The 22680-nt window shown below is 37.1% G+C and overlaps 1 protein-coding gene across 5 annotated transcripts in view; it reads right to left on the bottom strand.

Annotated features, from left to right (window-relative positions):
• Window positions 1-22680, bottom strand: part of Sytalpha (Synaptotagmin alpha) — a 120945-nt gene that overhangs the window by 32993 nt on the left and 65272 nt on the right. For all 5 annotated transcript variants that reach the window (XM_087352294.1, XM_087352297.1, XM_087352295.1 and 2 more), the window contains one exon: window positions 826-1011. In XM_087352294.1, coding sequence (XP_087208420.1) covers window positions 826-1010 — 185 coding nt within the window. In that variant the 5' untranslated portion in view covers window position 1011. The remainder of the gene's footprint in view (window positions 1-825; window positions 1012-22680) is intronic.

Here is a 22680-nt window from a genome sequence, read left to right as displayed (position 1 = left end):
TTTTTTCCTGCACTGAGCAAAGGCACAGATGGGCGGATAATATTAAAATGGATGTGAGTGAAATAGTATTCTAGTGTGTGGATTTGATTCATCTGGTTTAGGATAGGAACAGTTGAAGGGCTCTTGTGAAAACGGTAAAGAACTTTCGGGCAACTTTCTGATGGAACTATTAACTTCTTAAACCTCATAATGTTAGTTTATATTCTATTATTTCAGTTTTTGTGCTGCTGTTTTGCCCAAATTCCTAATTCTTGCCGTTTATTTTGTGTAATTAATTTTGTACTTCAAATATTACCTTTTCTTTTTGGTCCTATTTCTAGAAAATGTTTTTGTTCAAAACATGTCACATTGTTTATTCCTCTTTATTATTTATACAACAATATCAAAACACAGTTTTGCGACAAAGGGTACAGCAAAGATCACGGAGATTCTGAGAACGTTTTTGAAATGGTGCAGACAAGAAGCTGGCTAGCCCAATAGAGGAAAGGACGGCATAGTTTTGCGACTGAGATATTTAAAATAATATCGGTACGTGTTTGGTGTTTAATTCTGTTTTTAGCGGAAGACAAATCATCGCCCTGATGACAGAAGCAGCAAGGCCCTCTGAAACGTCGGTAAACTTCTACCAGAATACACGGCTCTACAACTCAGAAGACCTCCACCTTCAAGACTTCACGACTTGGATTAAATCATACCTGAGTGACTGTCGAGGCAAGAACTTAAGAGCGACACTGATCGGTTACGGTCGGTTATAAATGGTGGACTGTCTTATCGGTCATAAGCGGCGTCGAAAAGGCCGAGCCACGGGCGGTCACACTGCCTTACCTGTGTCTCATCTGCGTTGTCTCCGCAGCTTCTAGGAGATTCTTCTCGAACCAGTTGAGTCTGTACTTCTTGGAGCAAGCCACATACAGCAACATTACGATCAGCATGACGAGAAGGAAGGAGATGAGCCCGTAAAGCGCCAGGTAGTAGGAAGACGGGTCTGACTCTTCATTGACTGCGTCCATCCTGCAAGAACATCCTATTCAATCGTATCCTCAAATCGTCATTATATTCCTCGACTTTCAAATTCCGTTCATTGTCGCAGGCCTGTGCCATTACACTTTCTGCTACAATGAATTTTTTTTATTATCAGTTTGTACGTATTGTAGGCACCATGCCAGAAAGACGGATCAACAAATTTTCATAATCTGAGATATTATTATTATTTAGTGTTCTGTCTGACGACAGGTCCATATGAACAAGATCCTTCCATCCTTTTCTCGGACTGGGACCTGTTCATATACGTTCTTGGCAGGTGATCCAGAAGTGGTTTGCCATTGCCTTCTTCTGTGTGTGAATGTAGTAATTGTTGGGATGCCACGGAGAAACCGGGGAAGGCCCCGGAGGAAAACTCCGTGTTGCCTAGACCATGGCCTTGCCCAACACAAGTTATAAATTCGGGCACCGCCGGGAATCGAACCCGAGACCCCAGGATTACAAGGCCAGCGTTCTAACCGCTAGATATATAGTCTAACTATATAAAATATTGTGATATACCAGGACGTAATGCTGATGGTGCTCTACACAGAGATACAAACATCTCCATTTGGGCCTACGAACACTTTATGGACATGTCATAAGCGAAATAATTTAGTCTAGCACGATTCCCTGGATATAAAATATATTAATTAATCTGCATACTTAGTTTAGAACAACACAAATTTAATTCCATCAATACGTTGATCAATGTCATTACTTGTTTCTGCTTATATTATTTTTTCCTTTCCGTTATTTGAATATGTCGCTTTATGAAGTTTCTTTGCAAAACCTCACTGTGTATTTCTTGTTTCCAGGGAGCTACTGATCTCGCAAGCCTATACGTAAACCTCTTCATTTGACTACCAAGCGAGAACCTATTAGGCAACCCGCAACAAGTAACGACTCATCAGACACCATGAGAATTTTGTTAATGACTACCACGACTACTGTTTCTTCAGTAGACGTAATTAAATTAATGAACACAGAATCTTAATGTATTCTGAAAGATTCCTCGCCCCAGTTCAACTGAAATGTCAGAGGTGAAACTTCGACTGAGGCTCTCAGATGCGACAAGTGTGTAGCGCGTCTCAAAGGCAGCGACGCACGGTCAGAAATGGTGGAATGACTGTCACGGGAACCTTGGGGGATAAAAAAGTGGGGAGTGGGGCTGATTCCGTAGTCCCACCACTTATTTTGTTTTGGACTTTATCCATCTTCTGTTGTTTAAAAAGCTTTTTTGAAAATCTTACTATCTTAAAAAAATCACCACGTTTCGAAGGCAGACCCATCTTTCGACCCGTTATGATTTTAAGGTTTCGATATATTAAAGATTTATGAAAAAAACCCGACTATGAATAGTCGCATCAACATCATCTCCAAAAATATTTCTCCAAAAAAATTCGCATGAATTATCTCGAATCAACCACTGTGTATAGTTGGTTGGTCTATTTTCAGTTCTTATTCGCACAAAGTTAGCTTTCGGAATATTACCATTCGTGTGGCTGGCTGAACTTCGTGTAACATGCCTTGAAGTGTAATCTGAGAACTGCAGTGTGGCACATGGACCGTGGATGTCACAGTTGATCAAAGCAAAATAAGTCACGTGATAGCTTGCTGAACAAAAACTTTTGAAGCCATATCGATGTATCCTAGACCTACCTAACATCGGTAGCTTAGGAGGTTGCAAGTGAACACACAATAGTTTTCTAGCTGAATACTTCATTTTTGACAAACTCTAATATAGTATAAGCTTAAACTAATTTGAATTGTTAATGAAAAGAAAAAGAAATGTTTAAAAGTACTGACTGATAGCAAGAGCATAATGGCGTTCAGAAATATGGGGTCTACGCAGTTTTAACAGTCCTGACACGTTAGATTTATTGCCAACTGTACATTTTTCAGGCTGAAAGGACAAGCAAGGACCTTCAGCATTAAATTTAAACAAAAGCAGTCCATATGAAAAAACGCGCTACTAATACGAAGAATGCTATATAAAAGAGTCACAAAAAAATGCTCATTCAAATTAACCAACCTACATGACAAATGAAATGCCCTGACAATTTTTTGTATAACTCCTTAATGTCAAATTTTAAAGAAATTCGTTCAGCCATCCACTTGTTGCTCTACATGTATAGACAAACAGGCGCATGGGTCAACTTCTACAGCTGTTCGGCACGGCCGATAATTCACCTCAAAATGTAATTAAATATTTAATAAAATAAATATAATTCCCTAAATAAGAACATATTAATAAAATCTTAATGTTTAATACCCACTACTGGACATGAACCTGAACCAATTCTATTTGCCTCTGATCATCATAACCATTTTAAAATTACCCTTCCATCCACTTCAAAGCTTTCCACCTGTACATTTTCAGAGGTTTCCGAAACATATGCTGTTCAGAAACTGCTTTGATCAATCAAAAAAATCCATCAAATCCTGAGCTCTTTGTTAAAGTCTATAGGTCAAGAATTGTGAAGCCGACACTCAAACCCCAGAATGGAGAAAATAAAAAACTCACAGGCTGTCTACATCAATAAGCGAAGGACGATCAATGCTATGGCGACAAAGGACCAACTTACATATCCTCACTAATTACGCACATAACCTAGAGGCCAATCAGTCAATCAGATCTTGGTACAAAGCCTCTGTTTAAAAGCTGTTACGATCCATGAAATAAAAGAATTATCAGAGGTAAAATAACTTTTATACGAAGGAACACAATGTTCGGAGGACTTGTTATGCAGACACTTTAAACACAAACTTTGAAATAAATCCCTCTTCTGTCTCAAAAAATGTCTGCGTCTGATACAATGAGATATAATGGCAAATGGAGGGAAGTTATAAAGAAAGAACGCTGGAAGATGAATGGACGAGTAGTAACAAGAAAACCAGGAAGGAAATAATACGGAAGCAGAGAACTTAGATGGAGCGTGGGATTAAAGTGTCATATTGTCGGGGTCTGTTTCCTTAAGCTAGAAGGAACAGCAAGTTATAACGTAGAAGCGAAATAAAAATAAATGGAGAATGACAATTAAAAATAGGGCTCTTCTAAACGAAAGGATAATGAAAAATAACCTCTATGTCTTAACACCATTTTATGGGCTTGAAGGAGGCGTGGAAATGAAATTACATGAGTTCAAGACCTCGGCATTGAATGGGGGAAAATAAACAAAGGAAACACTATAGGCGATAAACAGAATGTTGGTATGGTTGAGATTATTTTAAAAACAAGTTATTTTCGAGATGTTATAGAACTGAAAAATAACAAATGAAAATGATAAAAACACTATCAAAATAATTAACTATTTTTTCAATAATACGTAACAACCGAGTTATTGAAAATATTTTGTGCCGTTGCAATGCTACTTTTGCTTTCAGATAAAAAACATCTTTATAAAAATGTAAAGATTTAGAAGGTTCTTTTTCCATATTTACGACCCTGTGTATAATATCACTGGTATTTATCCATCGTTGTCGAAGAAAGATTAAGGTAACGATTTAACAAATTTGATGGTGTTTCTCAAAATCTGGGTGATCTAACCTGAGATGGTAGAAGCTCAGTGATTTCCATCGCAGCAAGAAGCAAGCCCTGTGGGCAAATCCCCTTAAAGTATGGAAAGTCGAAAGGGGTGGGAAGGTCTGAGGAGAAAAAACCCCGCTGAGGAAAAGTCTGGAGTGGTATCCCTCGGGGGGGGGGGGGGGGGGCTCAGAGTGCATCCTCTTGAATTCCCTTCGACCCTTGCACGCCCTGTAGAAATCATTTGCCATTATAAGTTTAAATCGTTGGTAATTCTCATACGCTTTAACAACCGTAAATCTCACTTGTATTAAATTATATGTGTAATGAAATATGGAGAAACAGAACAGGCGAAAGCTCTAGCCAGGCAGTCTTGTAGTAGAGCTGAAAAAAAATCATTTTTGAGCTACTATCAATTATGTGAAACAATATATTTTGAGAAGACTAGTAGCTAATTAATTAATCAACTGACTGAACCAGTAACCAACCAGGTCAGAACAGTAAGAAATAAACCTAATGCCAAAAGAAAATTTGTAACAATTCAAACCAACTCCAAACTCAATCTAACCTAACAAGCCAGAATCAAATTTAATTGTAAACCGCCAAGAGAAACTCCAAACCAAACTTAACAAATCCAAGACAAAACAAGATCAAACCTATCCTAACAAAGCCAAGATGAACCATCACCAATTTTTACCTATGGAAACAAGAGAAACTTAACTTCAGATATCCAACACAAGCTCGAAAAATACCCCTAGCAAAGTCAAGACAAACCATCCTCTAAAAAGTATACAAAAAGCAACCTTAGCAACAGATTTACTGGACTAGGCAAACAATAGGCTGCTCCTTGATACATCCGCCAAGTCGAGGCGAGCGTGGGTGGAAACAGATGCCGGTCTGCTTCCGGAAATGTCAGCTTATATCTTCGCCGCCTCAACCTGACAGGCTTTGCGCCCACCTAGTGTCCAGTCTGAGCAGAATGTCCTTTACAACATATCGATAATTACATCAACAACTTTCCTCTGTCTTCGCTTACAGTAACAATCCTTCACAATACAAATTGACCGAAAAATAACACCCAGCCCATAATAAAACTGTTATTCATTGCCGCGATTCAACAGTCCGATTGGATAAATAAAGCTATCGCTGTGGCTATAGGACAGAGCCCAAGCAAGGCTTGTCATGTTACAACCTGCTAGCGCTAGTCGATCCATTACCTTTCAATAATCGCAGTGCAACGAGTGTTCATTGTCCTTGCATCTCGTTACCAATAAAATTGCCAAAATGATTTTAGGGGTGCATTTCTTGATTCTTCTGTGCCAAACAAATTGATAATACGAGGGGTACTCCAAAAGTCATGGCAACTAATTTTTTTTTGGGGGGGGGGCAAACACGTTATATTGAAGAAAGTTTAAAATATACATATGAAAGGGCACGATATACTCCACCGATTGGCGTAGTCAGATCAGGTAGGCGTGAATGGGTTTAGGTATAGTAGGCAAGAAAAAAGGTACATTCGTATTTTGAACTTTCTTCAATATAACGTGTTTGTCCCCCAAAAATTAGTTGTCATGACTTTTGAAGTAACCCTCGTGTCTTATCCGGTGAACTGTTTCCGTAATATAGGAAGTGCGTAGGCCAGAACCGAAAACTCTTCATCGGTTTGCATCAGACATGAGGAAAAGAGAGAAAGTATGCATCGTTAAACGCGGTGGACATGTTTTGACAAACAGAACATGTGTCAAGGGTGGGTTGCGTGACTTTTCGACCACTGTATGGGGAAAAAAAAGGTTTTTAATGTAAATCGCAGCGCCAGATTCTACATTTATGAACGTCAGTTATTCTCCTATCCTCTCACTGATAAGGGAACCCTATCGGTTGTTACCCTCAAATTCGGGTTCTATTTTCGCAGTATGGCTTACTTCTTGGCCAATATGTTAGGAATAGACTTTCGAATGTTTCTTTATAATAATGAATTTTATTTTTCACTTTCGTCATTATCGATAAATAAGTGCCCAGGTAAAAATCTGAATCATCGTAGACAAACACACTGTCAAACTATCACGGACAACTTAATTCCGCCTGCTTTTATGAGACTTGCCAACCAACAAGGACCGCACCTAATATTTAGGCCATACTGTAGAACCAGAGTCGAATCGAAGACTCTCAATCGATCAGCTCCCATTGCTAGTTTACGTTTTCATATTAATAAACCCGCACACGCCATACGTAGGCCTATTATTTATACCGTTAATAATTTGCCTGAAATAATGTTCTGGGTGAATGATTTACATTACATAAAGGTCTTATTTGTCACTACAAAACTTATGCTAATTTGACTACGTAGTATCAAAGCTTTTTGAGGCCATCGTACATGGCGGCAAATCGCTTTGATAAATTCAAATGATAACGATAAATACGACTGTCATTTGTTTCGTAAGAGAAATGAGAGATAAAGTAAAAGAACGTACTAAAACAATATTAGGATTGAATAACGAAAGTCTTGAGGAAGAAGAGGGAAGGAAATAAGTGATAAACAATGGGAAAAAACATAAAGGCAAAGCAAAAGGGACAATGAAACTCAGAAAGACAATATAAGAAAAGAATTTTAATTTACTTCAACTGCTCAGATTGTACAATGTCGAATGATAGCTTGATTAGTGAATAATGAATTGTAAAGAATGTTGAAGGAATCGGTGGTACTATCCCAGCATTTTTATGGTGGGGACGAGGAAAACTATTAGAAAAACCTCAGCTAGGTTAGATGGTCTCTGGGCCAAGGTCTTAAACCAGGTCTTCCCGCTTAAGAAGCAGGAGATGCAACCACGTCACTGGGATGTTTGGTGAAAAATAAATAAATACAAACAGAAAGAAATAAAGAACAAATAGAAAAAAAGGCACTTCATATTTCTAGCACAAACTTGTAAAAATACTGCAGCACTGAAAGCAACTAAAGCTATAAATAATGCATGTTTCATTCCATACAGTGTCTTCTGGAAGCCGTTGGTTGTGTAATCACATTTACAAGCATTCAGCATCTCCGCTACATCACCTACATTCATGTTTATGAATTACACCGCATCCATTTTGACACATCATCGGCGGCACTACAAATGTCACGCCCCTAGCAAGAAACAGCACTCGACATTGCTGAAAATTATTCCACGTTGTACAAGTAACAGTAATTACGCACAAATGTGCTGATAGAACTTCCCGACACGCATTAAGCTTGTGTAACTTTGAACTGGCATAAAGGCGTCAACACAATGCGAAGTGGCATGGCTCAAATAACAGACCGAATACATATTGACAGTTTGTTTTTAACACTTCTTAAATATCTCAAAAGAAGTCTTTATTGAAAAGCTGATAGCAGCTGTCAGATAAAAAACTTCCCGCCTTTTATGGGCCCTAACATATAATTGCAGTGTTCACAACAGCCCTTCATTGATTCCTCCTTTAAAATCCCGTCCTCATGCCCTATTTAAGGCCTATTTTAATAATATCCTTCCATCTACACCTAGTTCTCCCAATAGGCATTTTACAATTAAAATTTTGTATACATTTATCTCTCCATACCTGCTACATGATCTGCCTATTTATTCACATTGATTCGACATTTTTAATAATATTCGGCTAAGAGTAGGCCTACAGATTATGAAATACAGGAATACCTCGGAGATATTGCGGATTCGGTTCCAGACCACCGCAATAAAGCGAGTTACACGAATATTTTGGTTTCCCAGTGCATATAAAAGTTATGTTTACACTATACTGTAAGTCTATTAAGTCTATTAAGTCTATTAAGTTTATTAAGTGTGCAATAGCATTATGTCTAAAAAACATTGCGAGATTTACCAAAATGTGACACAGAGGCACGAAGTGAGCAAGCACATTCTGTTGGAAAAATGGCGCCGATAGACTTGCTCGACGCAGGGTTGCCACAAACCTTCAATTTTGTATAAAAAACCCCCGCAATACCTGCTAAGCGTAATAAAACGAGGTACGCCTGTACACTCATCTTTCCTATAAACCCATTATTTGGTTTGGGAACTATGTGAAATATGTATTAAGTAGGTCACTTGAGCCCACTGTATTATCAAGTCTATAATTTCTTTATTTAGTTACCTCGATGTCAAGAACATTGACTGCACGTGTTGCTGGGAGGCTTACGAGTGCACTTTCGCACACAGGAGATAGCTGTGTGGGCCGGCTAGCGGTCGCAGCAGTGCAGTCTCTTCAACACGTGGCCTGAGAAAACAATGGTGGAGCAGGATGGAAGGGGAATACTGGGACCAGACGACCTCCGTCTCTTTCTTCACGCGCATGCAATTAGTTACCAAGGATATGCCACTTCGGGGGCGTTCTGTAGCGTTCATACGCTGTTACGTATTCTGAGGGAATATAACAAACAAATCCAAAACTACTAATCCAACTTGAAGTTTAATATGTTCGCTACGTACGTCTGTCAGCTTGTTACAACTCGAGATTCGCTAAACAAATTTTCACAAAATTTGATATTGTCGACATATTACAATTTTGGTTGATATCGGACAACAATAACGGGCGTTTTGCATTCAGTCCTAAATTCGTCCTTGAAGGCGTGGGTGGCCGGTTGGGGTGCCCGCATCTGGGTTATTCCTGTGTGTGTGTGCGTGCGGGGAGGGAGAATACGTAACCGTGGAATTACCTGACCATTCACAGAAGTCAAAGGTCAAACTATGAAGAAAACATTACAATTGTTATGTCATAAGTATGAATTTCTTTAACTAAGGAACTTTGATCCTGTTTATTTTATTGGAAGGTACGTCACCATGCTCACAAAAGACTACCACTGGACTCTGACTAATTCACTTTAAATATTTCTCCAAGATTAGTACTAGAAGGAGTAGTGGCAATCCTGGCCAATAAACGCCTGTTCCACCCCCCTTAAAATTAGCTATTTCAAATTGAGAACTTTTAAGAAAAAATTTCTATCCATATCTTCACTTTCCCTGTGCGCGCTCCATATCCGTTTTGATACAGTACCAATCAATCAAAACGCTAACTAGGGGAGGAGTTCTGCGCAAGCGCAAGGCATCGTCCCTTGCTTCACTGCATATTCTGAAGTAACTGTTCTCCATGCACAGTAGGCGATCCAATCAGTAGCACACACAAGGTGCAGTCTTCTGCTAGCGACATTTTACAGAACACAAGACGTGCAATCGGCGAGGTGAACAGAAATTATTACCCCCGAGACGGGTCGACAAACACACGAAACCAAAAGGAGAAAGTACCTCCATCGAAGAGTCCTTTAAAAGATTACAGCTGATCATCTAATCAAGAAATTATCCGCATTTTACGGAATCCAAATTGTTCATTACAGTGTTCTAAACAGCCCGCCCTAGATAAATCCAATCGACACCAGAACACATTGTTTCTTTTAAAATTAATTTTACGCAGAACGAGGCCCTACTGTAGTATTTCGTAACAAGATGTTTTAAGACAGGAATTCTTATCCCCGCCTCCCAACTCCCAATCAGGAGACCTGCCCCTTGTTGGTTATCCGCGACAGCTTACTCAGGATGTTCCGATTGTGCAAGCCGTCTCATCCAATATGAGGTGCCAGGCCGTGGTAACAATGGATTTACTTTAATTCTATATTTCTTTCCTTGACCATTCCTTTCTGAATTCCCATCTTTGCAATCTTTCTTTCTTTCTCCCACTTTTTCCGTATCTCCAACCCTATTTCTTCCTGTTTCTCTGTATCTTTACAATCTTTCAGTCAATCATTCTGTCTGCTTCATTTTTCATCTTTCTTTGTTCTTTCACACCAAGTTTCAGCTCTGCTGATAAAGTTCTTATTTATTAGAATAATTTTTTACATCAATCTCTTATGTATTTTAGGAAATATGACCATAAATATAGCACATAAATTACTTTATACATTGAAAAACTTTGGCTTTGGCTCTTGCGAGAGTCTTCCAACCGAATCCATTAAGGATAAAAAAAGGTGACGAAAAAACATGAATATTCAGCGTACCCATGAATTTACAGATTTTATATTCAGTTTTTTACTTCAGGATTTGTTACGGAATTCATGAAGTAAATATTTTCGAGTTTTAAATCTCGTAGGCTTATGCGGTTTATTTATTTAACAGAAAAGGTTCACTATTTATTTGACAGGAAATATTCCAAATAACACATATTTCACAGTAAACGCTGCTTCGATCTGCAACGCTACGGAAATTTGTCATATCTCCTGTCACAAGTCGTAAATAATGCAATAATTAAAACAGAACAAACAACGAGAATTAATGTTTTAGTATACAAGATTCAAATCCCTTGAATATTCACTGATAATAAATCAGTGTCGTGTTGGAAATTTTTGTATACTGGAGGTGGATATTATATTAGCATCCTGGATTTAGGCAATTAAAATATGTAAATACATTTAGTAAGTACACAGTATATATATTTACTAACCATCAAGGAAACCACCACCACCACCACCAATAATAATTCAATTCATTTATTAGAGTGCTTGGCAACAGCCAAAGGAGGCCAATAACAGCCAAGCACTAACAATAAATATAACAATACAAAAACAAACAATGAACTAAATGTATAAATGTACAATATAATAATGATAATATATCAATTCATTAATTTATTAAAAATAATTAACAGTAAATGAGCTAAATGATATGCCTAAAAGTGAAACATCAAAATACAAAAAACAAACAAATAAACTAATTGTATAAATGTATAAATTATTCAACTCATTTATTGCTAATATTCAACAAACAAATGAGCTGAATAATATGCCTAAGTATATAATATAATAATTAAATTAAAATCAGCTAAATATAAAGAATACATAATAATAATCATTCAAAATAACAAACCAGATATTATAATCCGAAACAAAAACGGAACTTGCCTCTTAATTGACATAGCAATACCGACTGACAGGAATGTGATTAAGAAGGAAGCAGAGAAGATCTTGAAATACAAGGACCTTCTCATTGAAATACAGAGAATGTGGAAAGTGTAAGCAAAAGTAGTCCCAATAATTATAGGAGCAACTGGAACTGTCTTCAGGTCACTCATAAAATATTTGGCCAACATTCCGGGCGAACACGACGTCAGGGAACTTCAGAAAACTGTCATTTTAGGATCCTCATACATCATTCGAAAGACGCTGTCATAAAATAAAATTATATAATACATGTAGCACGTGTTAAAACAATATGTATTCCGGAAACAGCTGCTGCACTATGTACCTTACGGACAAGGTCTGTCTCGGGTACATGGAACTAAATACCCCATAAAGTGGTGAATAGAAGGGATAATAATAAAATAATAACACGACATTAGGAAACTTCAGAAAACCGCCACTCTAGGAACACCACACATCATTCTAAAGACACTCATGTAAAATATATAATGCCCCACATAATATCTGTCATCGATTGTGGTTGCAAAAATGTTTTTCTTGAAACTGCGAGGAAGACGTGGGAAAAGAAACATTGTAAAGGTTGTGGTGCAGACAGGTTTTGTGACTGACTCTCTTGCAAAGTGATCAACAAGACCTGGAGCCCGGCGTCTCTCTGAGTGACAGTGCTAATGGTCAGCAAACATCACAGCCTGATATTAGGTTAAAAGCTTCACATTTACAGCTACACAATATTAGTATCAGGGGTGCTGCACCCATGATACTAATATTTCTTCATGTTAACTGTGTTAGCCCTGTTAACCTGGCTAACGTTAAAAAAGTTTTGTCTCACTTTCGCAATACCTCATGCACTGAAACATAAAATACCTGATCAGGTAAAGTGCATGGCCTCGCTTTCAATAAAGGACTGGACGTTCTTCAGCAGACGAAAGACGAACGAAGTCGTCTTAATTACTTCGATGTGGCGACGTTGATTGGAATAAAATGGTCCAGAAAGACGTTCAGTAAAACAGCACAGGAATTAGAAAGACTGGGTATGGGGGATATGTGGATAAATGGAGAAGAATGTAATATAAATGTGTAGATAGAAGGAAGCAAAAGATGCGTGGATATTGGCAGACAGAATATGAAAGCAAATATAGGTCAAAAACGCTCGACCATTACACATTCATCCTGAAGATAGAACTGAAATACATTGTCGAAACACCAGGTAATTTTCAACACTTACCTCCTAAACGCGAACTAATTTTACCATCAGTAGGTTTCTTAATCTACTTTACTAAAATTGACAGATAATGTTTTGCCAGAATGATAATATACCAAATCCTGGCCCACTCGACATTTATCGTCATCTCCACGTGTTAACGGATGATGTATATCCCCTGCGGTTGAAGTATTGTAGTTAAGTAACCAAAGAATAACGAACATAAGACCGCTGGAGTACACGCTTCCTTTTCAAGGCTAATCGATATTTTGCATGCAACCACCATGACTGTTTACCACGTTCTGCTAACTCAGCAGAAGACACGAAAGGTGAAAAGCCACGTCGCTGTCGAATTTAATTTACACTTCTGAATCTGGAATTGAATTTACCTGCAGATCATAAATTTCATTCGGAAAGAATATAAGGGCGAACAAGAAGAGATCGGATGTAAAGCGAAAGTTGATGCATCGCCCTGATGACGGAGGCAGTATGACCTCTGAAACGTTGGTAAACATCTACCAGACTACACAGCGCAACAACCCAGAAGACAGAAATCTTCATACTCACCGCTGTGATTACCTCAAATCATACATAGCGAAAGTTACCTCAAGATAAGTTAACATACATAGAAAGTAAGGCAGATTGAAATCGGGAATTCACTTCAGAAACTTTTGATTTCCCTATCTTCTATCCAACATTGCAAAGATTAAAATAAACAAACTATAATTCTGTCGTTTTGTCACGTTAAGGGAACACCACAGACAGAGTCTTAGAATCGGGTTCTGAGAAAAATATTTGTACATAAAAATGAGAAAACAACAGAAAATCGAGAACCTACATGATAAAGAGCTTTATAATTTGTACAACTCATCAAATATTGGCAGGTAATGACGCTGGATGAGCATGTAGCGAGCATGGTGAGATAACAAAAATACATGCAAACTTTTGGTCGGAAATCTTGAAGGCAAGAGACGTAAGAGAAAATGGAAGGCATTAACAGAAGTCTAAAAGAATCACGGCGTTAACTAAATCCATACGACCGAAAATAAGGACCAGTGATCGGTTCTTGTTAACAAGTTAATGTACTTGCGGGTTTTATATCAGTCAGGTAATTTCTTTACTAGCTAAGCTATTATTAGCTTCTCTAGAAGGCTTTTCCTCCGTTGAATTTACTAAAGAAGATTTTTTTATAATTCTGAACACAACAGCGTGTCAATAAACGTGGCGAGCGGAAGGATACGGCCAGGCAGACGAACAAGCGATAAAAAATAGTGCACACGTTTTGTATAAAAAATGATGACACCAAACAAGTTTTAATTTTTGGAGTTCAATCAAGACACCGCAAACAAATTCCATTAAATTTCCCATAAACATTTCTTAACTAATTAATCGGGAAAATACAACTCTAATTTTTTTAACATAAACTATATTTTTCATAATAATTTTCTAGGTACAGAGCACAGCGAAGTGTCTTGTAACTTGCTAGTGGTTCCCTGCTCTATATGAAGTATCTGGTTAACGACGCATTTTATCTGATCGGTTTTACTGTTCTACAGTGTATAGTGTACCACTGAATCACAAAAGTAAGACATATAACTTTTAATTTTGTTTCAAAAAGTGTTAGGCAGGCTAATACGTTTAACGCAGTTAATACAAACGCTTCACTTCTGTTAGTGTATGTACGTCACAAAAATCAGTTCCCAGCTACTCTGATCAGATGAAGCCGTGTGTTAGTAAATTGCATTGCCACATAAATTTAATTCCACACAGTAAATAACTGAATATAAATGCCAACAGACCACTTCAATGAAGAGAGTTTTCCATGAAAATTGTTTGGAATATTTTAAATAAAACTTTTCCATCAAGAGTATAATGCAAACATTGCTGACATAATGGCGTCAAGTTTCTGTTCAGATATTTTATTTCCCTGATGAAATTTATTGCATTTCGGCAGCTTTGAAAGGAAATATGCGTTTAGCAGAATTTATCGTCAACATCTTGAATCTCCTGAGTGGTTTTCCCAGTAACAACGCATTTTAATATAGATCAGATTGTCGAGGTATTTGAATCAAATGACATATAGCAGGGCAGACCTGAAACGACTTAACGCTATAATTGTTTCTCATTCTGCTTTACTCAATATTGGTATTGACTGCTGACAATTTACAAAAAACTAGTATCAAAAGTAATTCTATTCTAAAGGGTTTCGACGACGGTAGTTCACACTTAAAATTATTCATTGTCAGGACTTTTCCATCGTCTGTTCTTTAAAATCACGACGTTTCGGAGGCTGGTTCTGTAGGTAGGTACCTCTCACCTGAAGACGGAGACAGAACCAGCCTCCGAAACGTCGTGATTTTAAAGAACAGACGATGGAAAGAGTCCTGACAATGAATAATTTTAGTATTAAAAGTATAGTATTTGAAGTCTTGTAGGGTATGAGTGTTCACACTCTGGTATTCTTGACTAACTAGCTGGCTGGCTTAGGGAACCAGAAGGTTCATCACCGAATTAACTAAAGCCCTCCACCTATCCCTGTTCTGGGAATTCTAGCCTGATGGCTATGTTATTATTTTCTGAGTTTCTAAATAAAAATATCAATATCCTATACTGAACTGCGTCATGTTCTTTATATCTCAAAAACATATAAAGAGTTAATAGTGTACCAAAATGGGAGATTCTTCAGTGATATCACGCAGAATTTTACAAAAGTGCGTCACTTAAAGCCTGTAATATCGATATCCGAAACAGAATGAGGGAACGGACAGACAGATGGACACGTAGCTTGCTAATAGGGGATCCAGAGAAATAATTTTCTTTCTTAAAAATATATAAATTAAATAAAATAAATCTTAAAAACTTGTGCGTACGATTAAACTAAACTTATGTTAAATTACAATTAAATAACTTCCCCCGCTATAAAACGAAATCATTAGACTGTTACCCAGCCATCACATTCACTTACACGGGGGCGTGGAGGTATAGTAGCCGAGACCAAACTGTTCCTTTCGCCTACGTCACAAGCTTATGGAGTAGAAGTAAAATAAACGCGTATAATATGATAATCAAAGACGCTGCTGATATATAAAACAACACAGCGAGCTACAAATTACTTTCGCTGGGAAACAATATCTATAGTATGAACAGCTTATGGTAGCCTCTGATACCGTTGCCTTTTACTTGTAAAACAACGCACAGATTCGTCCCGACTGCTGTAATGCTCCAGTTCGTCGACATTATATGGAGATGAATGAACAGGTTCACCCCCAAGAGAGAGTCAATGAAAAATAAGCGTATCAGTGGGCCCCAGAGCATTGGCGTGGTGCGGAAGAGAAACCTCTACACCAAGCATGTCAAACTCGCGGCCCGCGGGCCGCATGCGGCCCACAACGAATATTTTTGCTGCCCAGCCAATATAACGGTATGTAAGAAACGTTTTAATAAAAATTTCGTAAGTTGATATAATTGCGTCATACCATAACCCCATCTTCAATGTCCTTCAGACACTTGACCCCAATCTCAACAACCACCTTTCACCTACTCTCTATAAGTGATCAGTATTGATCCAGCTCTCCAGTACTTCTGAATACCTTCAAGACATATCTACGCTCTTCCTAGGTATGTTCATTTTTACATTTTACATTCCATTTTTATTTATTTTTACCTTATTACATTTTGTCTTCTATACTCGTTCTTTCAAGTTCAGTAATAATTAAAAATATTTAAATTATTTACGTTACAGGCCAATGTTAAACCACTATCACTTCAAAATATACCCTCACTCCAATGAATTTGGAAGTAAACATCATCAGAAGTTACACAACAACAGTAATTAAGTTTTAGTTTATAAGATTATAATTTTAACTTTTAACTTTACACCTGAAGATGGTTCAATGTAACCGAAACATGTAGTAAAAAGATGTACCAAATATGTAAATGATATTTTAATATCTTATGTATAAATTTTATTTATATACAATTGTGATTAGACGGAAAAAACACGAATAATTAAAAATTTCGTAACTTAATTTTTACAATATCCTGTTATACATAATTATTAATAACGAACTACAACGTTTGCCAATGACTGATTACTATAATCGTGTTGCATCCATTTCCCATTTTCTCCCCACTAATACTAGCAGCGAATATTTTAGCAGCCGATTATATACCTACTACCACGTGCCAGTGCCACGTCATTAGTCTTGTACTGACTTGAGAGAAGAGATGCCAAGTGTCAGGAAGAAAACATTAATGTTATCGTTGTTCTTGTTCTTTTTTTATATATTATACTTTTCGAAATAAACCTACGTTTCTATGAAAATTGAAGTTTTTGTTTTTAGCGGCCCACATCAACTTAAACCTTGTTTATTTGGCCCGTGTTAGCCTTTGAGTTTGACATGCTTGCTCTACACAATACTGGAACCTAATGTACTGAGTGAGCTATTCAGGTCTTATAGTTTAAACTAATTATATCTCAGAAAATAAAATCTGGAAGTAATTTATAAACCGCCTTGTTCCTGGTCAAATTCCATCATCCCGTTTTGCATGATTCATTATATTTTAATATTTTCCGTCAAATCACAATTTTAATAAGATAATAAAATATAAAATATTTAAAATATTTTATAATTTTAATAAGATAATAAATTATAAAATATTTTAAATATTTTATTATCTTATTAAAATTGTGATTTGACGGAAAATATTAAAATATTAACCTAATTCACAATATGACGCAAATATACTACCTTATGATTCATTATGGTTTTTATTAGTTCTGTCGAAACATGTTGAACGGGGGAATGGAGTTTCTCGGTTAAACAAATTTGTAATTGAAGTATTTATTTTTTTCGCCCAAACTTTTGTAACTGCCTGAATGCATATTTGTGATTACATTCTGAGAACAAAGTAATTATCATTATGTGGTTATTTGAAGTTTCACTTTGATAAAACTCGTATACATGCACTGATGAACACTAACTCTAAAAGAATGCCTGAAGCCTTATCGGTAACTCACTAAAATAACGTACAAACAGGATACGAGTAAGTTGCAAAAGGAAGAAACTGAGATGAATCGTGTGTTCTGTTCATTTTAATTCACCCCGTCGAGTTGAGCTTCAAAGTTCGTTATTTCACAATGTAATATACCATGCCTTATCAATTATCGAAGTTTACGAATCTCAATGCCAATTACAGTCTCTCCCAATCATAAGTTCAGGTATGGATCGAGGTCTCTTGGGTTGTGACGTCGTGCAGTCTTGTAGGAAGTTACATTTCAAAAGGACATACCGCCTCCATTTTCAGAAATTTCCAATCCCATCACATTCCCTTAGCGCCGTAAAGACTAATGCAGACTATTCAGTACATCTAAAAACTTCGGTTTTCGGGGATGAGCCTCACCGAATGTTGAAGGTTGTCCAACGTTTCGCCATCTTCCGGGTAAATATGTTGGTTGCGTCAATTAACCAGTAAACCAGCCAAAAAGCTAAATAAGAGCAAAGTTTTGAGTGAGTGTCAGATGTCCGTTGTTAGGTTACACGGTTACTACGTAAGAAACGTAAGCTGCAAAAGATAAACCATGTAACCTTATAAACCATAACTGGAAATGCGCTAATGCTAAAGGGCTTGGATGCTACGTTAGAATATTTCCATGAAGGGGTGAAATACTGCCTGAGGAGAACTGCGTTAAACAATTTCGACAGAAAGGTTATCGCGCGCTTGGATAGATGTCTCAGGATCCTGTTCAGAATACCGTTAGGGTCCGACGTCTCCCCAACCATGAATCCCCTGATGTCCTGAAAGTCCTCCGAAGCAACGGGTTAATTTGGGTTTGTTGTTTTAAAGCCTTAAATAGGTCATGGAGTAGGCGGCAAGTGGGATGTGATGGATGTGATGGATCTGATTGGCGGAGCGGGAAGGCTGGCTGCTATCAAACTGATGACGAGCAACTAGATGAAGAAGTGGTAATGGAAACCGAGGTTTTGCATTAAACTTTAGCCGGGAAAGCTTTAGGACACGTGTCAATAGAATATTCACGGGCTTATTAGCCAGCTCGGTATTAATTTATCAATTATTAAGCTGTTTAACAACGTTACTTTGACTGCAGAGGATGTCGAATCAGAAGGGAATGTGTTTTATTTATGGATGCTGTAAGCAGTTCAGAAATTTTACGTGAAATGGCAGGATGAGTCAGTAATAAATTCGAATGGTATTGCAGGACGGGATTGAATTTGAGAGTCTATATCAGACTTTATGTGAAGTGACTGAGGAATGTATGGCAAACCTCGTCCATAACGTGGTGATGGAGGAATACGATAATGAATGTTATATGAGGATTTTTAAGGACGTTGTGATGAATTATTTGAAGGTATTATGCCGGTAATCGCTAGGACAGATTTATGATAATCACAGAAATTCCATCATAATTTCCAGTAATTCAGCCTAGATTTGAACTGATACCTTCCTGATAAACGTGTGTACTGTTGCTGTTCCAAATTCCCGTGTTTCTGAATACACGTGATGGCTGGATTTAGATTTTAATGAAAGTTATTTCTGACTTTATGTGGAGTCGGCTTAGAAGTACCAGCTTAAATCCATGAATCTGAGAATTTCCCCTAAGCATGAGATTAGCTTACATTACTATTCACGATAGTTAAGTAAATACCTGTGACGTATTAAACCTGATAAGTCACGTGCTGCACTACTAGCAGAGCGAAAAACGTAGTGCTTGTTCTGATCTGACGTAAACTCTGTGGTCAATACTTCGTAACACTAATTATACAAAATTTAGTAACAAAACAAACAAATTGATACCGATATAACGACACCATGAATTAACAGCATAGTAGAGGAAATCAACAGGCACACGTCAAAGATGTTTCTACTAAGGACTAATGTTTTACACTAAGGATTAGGAGGTTTCGCATGTCAATTGTCTCCCGGATCGCCCACGTCACTAGCACGTTTTTCATTCGCTGGGCAGAAAAAAAACTTTGAGGCACTGAGACATTTTTGAGGGAGACTGGAAGAGGTGTCTTCCAAAACACAATGCGCTAGTGTTAATTAGTACTTAACGACTTTGGACGAGCCGGATAATAGGGAGGGGTGGGAAGTCACAGTGGCAACAGGTCGAGGGAGAAAAAGTCGACTGGAGCGACACGACCCACTGAACACGGCATACTGTAAACGTGAAACGAATATCAGAAGAATGGACGAGAAATCCAGGGAAAGAATAAATAACTGAAGCAAATTTTAGGGATGACTCTGGCGAGTGGGAGAGGAAATGTTCCAGAGAAAAAGCTTAGTAATGAGACAACGATGTACAAACAGTCGTAATGACTGCTCCACCTTTTATACCTTTCCAAATAACAATTTAACATTAAAGGTGACCAGTTCAGTGTTAACTCACGTAAGCATCTAACAACTGTAGACTGTGCCTACACCAACCGGCATTTCTAGTATATTTGTCCATAACTCCGACATGCATATTTATCTGATTTCAGAAGGATAACAGATCTCATCTTGTCTAACGAAACGACAAGACATCTAACTCGAATTTCTTCTATAAGAACAGGGTGTTTTGAGGCTGCCATATTTTTCGTCACCCACCCCAGACGAATGGGACATTATTCTACCTTGAAATTACTATAACACCTCCCTTCATTAACCTAATTTATAACTTATAATTACAGTAATGTGGAAAACCTGATAGGAGATACCACTTTAAGACGTATGTGTTAAAAGGTGAATAACATGATTTGTTTTAGAGAAACAGAGTTTGTGTGAGGATACGTATTTGAGCCTTCTAGAAACACAGTCCAGCACTGAGCTAATGTTAACACGGGAATGAACTATTTGGTACCATAAAATGCAGGAAATATATTTAATGCGTGAACAACTATCATCTCCCAACAAGGTCTCCTTCTTTGAATATGATTAAAGTTATATATTCGCAGGTTATTTAATGATGCTTTTTCAACTATAGAAGATACGTAAAGTCGAATGTGGTCGTACAATGTATGCATATCTGTTAATTGAAGAAAAATGCGCTAACTGATGAAAATGTACACCAAACTACCCAATTTATAACTTCGTAACGAGCTCAAAAGTTATAAGAGATTTCAATATATTGATATGACTTTAAACAAACTGAAAATTTTCGAGTAGTAACATGATGTACTGTTTATAATTTCTGTGATACTAATCCACCAAAATTTGAGCCCAGTTTGCATTAGAAGCCATGGCGTTTACATAGTATACATAAATTTATGGGTGTTTATTAATTTAAATACACTACAAATAGTTCGTAATATAATGTTACGATCTATCATAAATAAATAGGGCATGAGCGTGATGGCCGAATTGAACAGATTTAAAATACGGTACAACAGTGAGCTGTTTTGAGACGATAATGAACCTTCGGGTTTCAAAAAATATGGCAATTTCCAAATCTGACCAACGACATTGGTTCTCTCAGAATCGTTGTATGAACAATCAATAGGAATTTGCCGATTACTTGCACCCAGCCACTGTCAATTTCAGTTAGTTCCGAGCTGGTAACACTTGCAAACCAAGACCAGGCACACGATCTATATCACGGATTTAATCCAATATTAAAGCGGTCACAGCATGTTCACCGTTCACCCGCATCTACTGGCTAATAAAATGTGGAGCTTTACCTACATTTCCCTCATACGTCATTATGTTCTGGTATTTGCGCGGTAATAATATTAATTGTTTAGCTGAACAACGCAGCTGTGTAAGATCCACAACTCTATGTTTGCAAATTAAACATTATGCAATCTTCTGTTGGCATATAAAAGCAACGAAGTTCATGGTCCCGTTAACAATAATTAAACAGCGCTGTGGCCCGTTTATTGACAGAGATTGTGTTTAACGTTAGCAAGTTTTAATAATGTCCTGCCTCTAAAAAATTATGCATAGAAGTTGATTTTATAGCCTGAAAAGTTAATAGGATTTAAAAATTAAATTTGTTTCATAAAGGAGCTTTGAAAGTAATGTCACCGTCTAAAATTATAATAATAAAACATTTTGACGTAAAGAGAATTTATAATCGCGTCATTTCTGTTGTAAAATATAATACCGATATCGTAAAGATCTTGTGTTACTAATACGCATATGAAATTTTCAGAATATTATTAGGCCTATCTATTTCAGGTATTACTTAACATGAAATTAATATTTATTAAGTAAATAACATACAAATATTTCCACTTTTTTATTTATAAAAACACGCAGTTCTATTTATGGCTTTATTTATAACGCAATTCTCATATGAGTGAATACAAAGCCTGCTTCGCATTCGGAGAAACTGGAGTATGAATCTTGGTTGGCAGACCGACTAACCTAACTGACGTTTGTCGTGATTTTCCTTCATTTTTCGACCAAGATTCTGCCAACTTAAAAATAATTATCATTCCAGGCTACACAAACTGTTGATAAAGCATCGATAAGAATCAATCAACTTTATAACACAACATAATATCAAACTTCTTCTAAAAATGTTCAGTTCTTATGTATTTTGTTTTGAAACCATTGCAAAATTTTGTTATACAAACTACAACACAATTTTATGTACTTCCAGACATTATCTGTCAGGTAATAATGAAATCTTATGGTAGATCAGTCACAAGGAAATGCAGATAGAGACGCGTTGTAAAATACAAGTTTTGCAGGTGAGATTTCAGGTTTTCAAGAAAAAGGGAGTCTGAAGATGACTGTCTTCTGGAATGTTGTCACGTAAAAGCAACTGTGAAACGTCGGTAAATCTCTACACTGCGCAACAACCCAGAACACATTTATCTTCCGACGTTTTTCAGCCAGTTACGTAATAGTAAGAAGCGTAGGTTTCCTTGAACTTTTTCAATTCGTATTTGAATTTCGGATTATCACTTGAAAAACAAAAGATAAAATGTACTGAGCAAATACAGGGATTTTTAGAATAGTCAAACTGCACATTGGTTAAATGGCAAT

This window comes from Zootermopsis nevadensis, unplaced genomic scaffold (genome assembly GCF_977971745.1).
Source record: "Zootermopsis nevadensis isolate Lab colony 2312 unplaced genomic scaffold, Znev_1.0 Znev_ptg000021l, whole genome shotgun sequence".
NCBI lineage: Eukaryota > Metazoa > Arthropoda > Insecta > Blattodea > Termopsidae > Zootermopsis > Zootermopsis nevadensis.
This window is presented reverse-complemented; position numbering and strand designations above follow the sequence as displayed.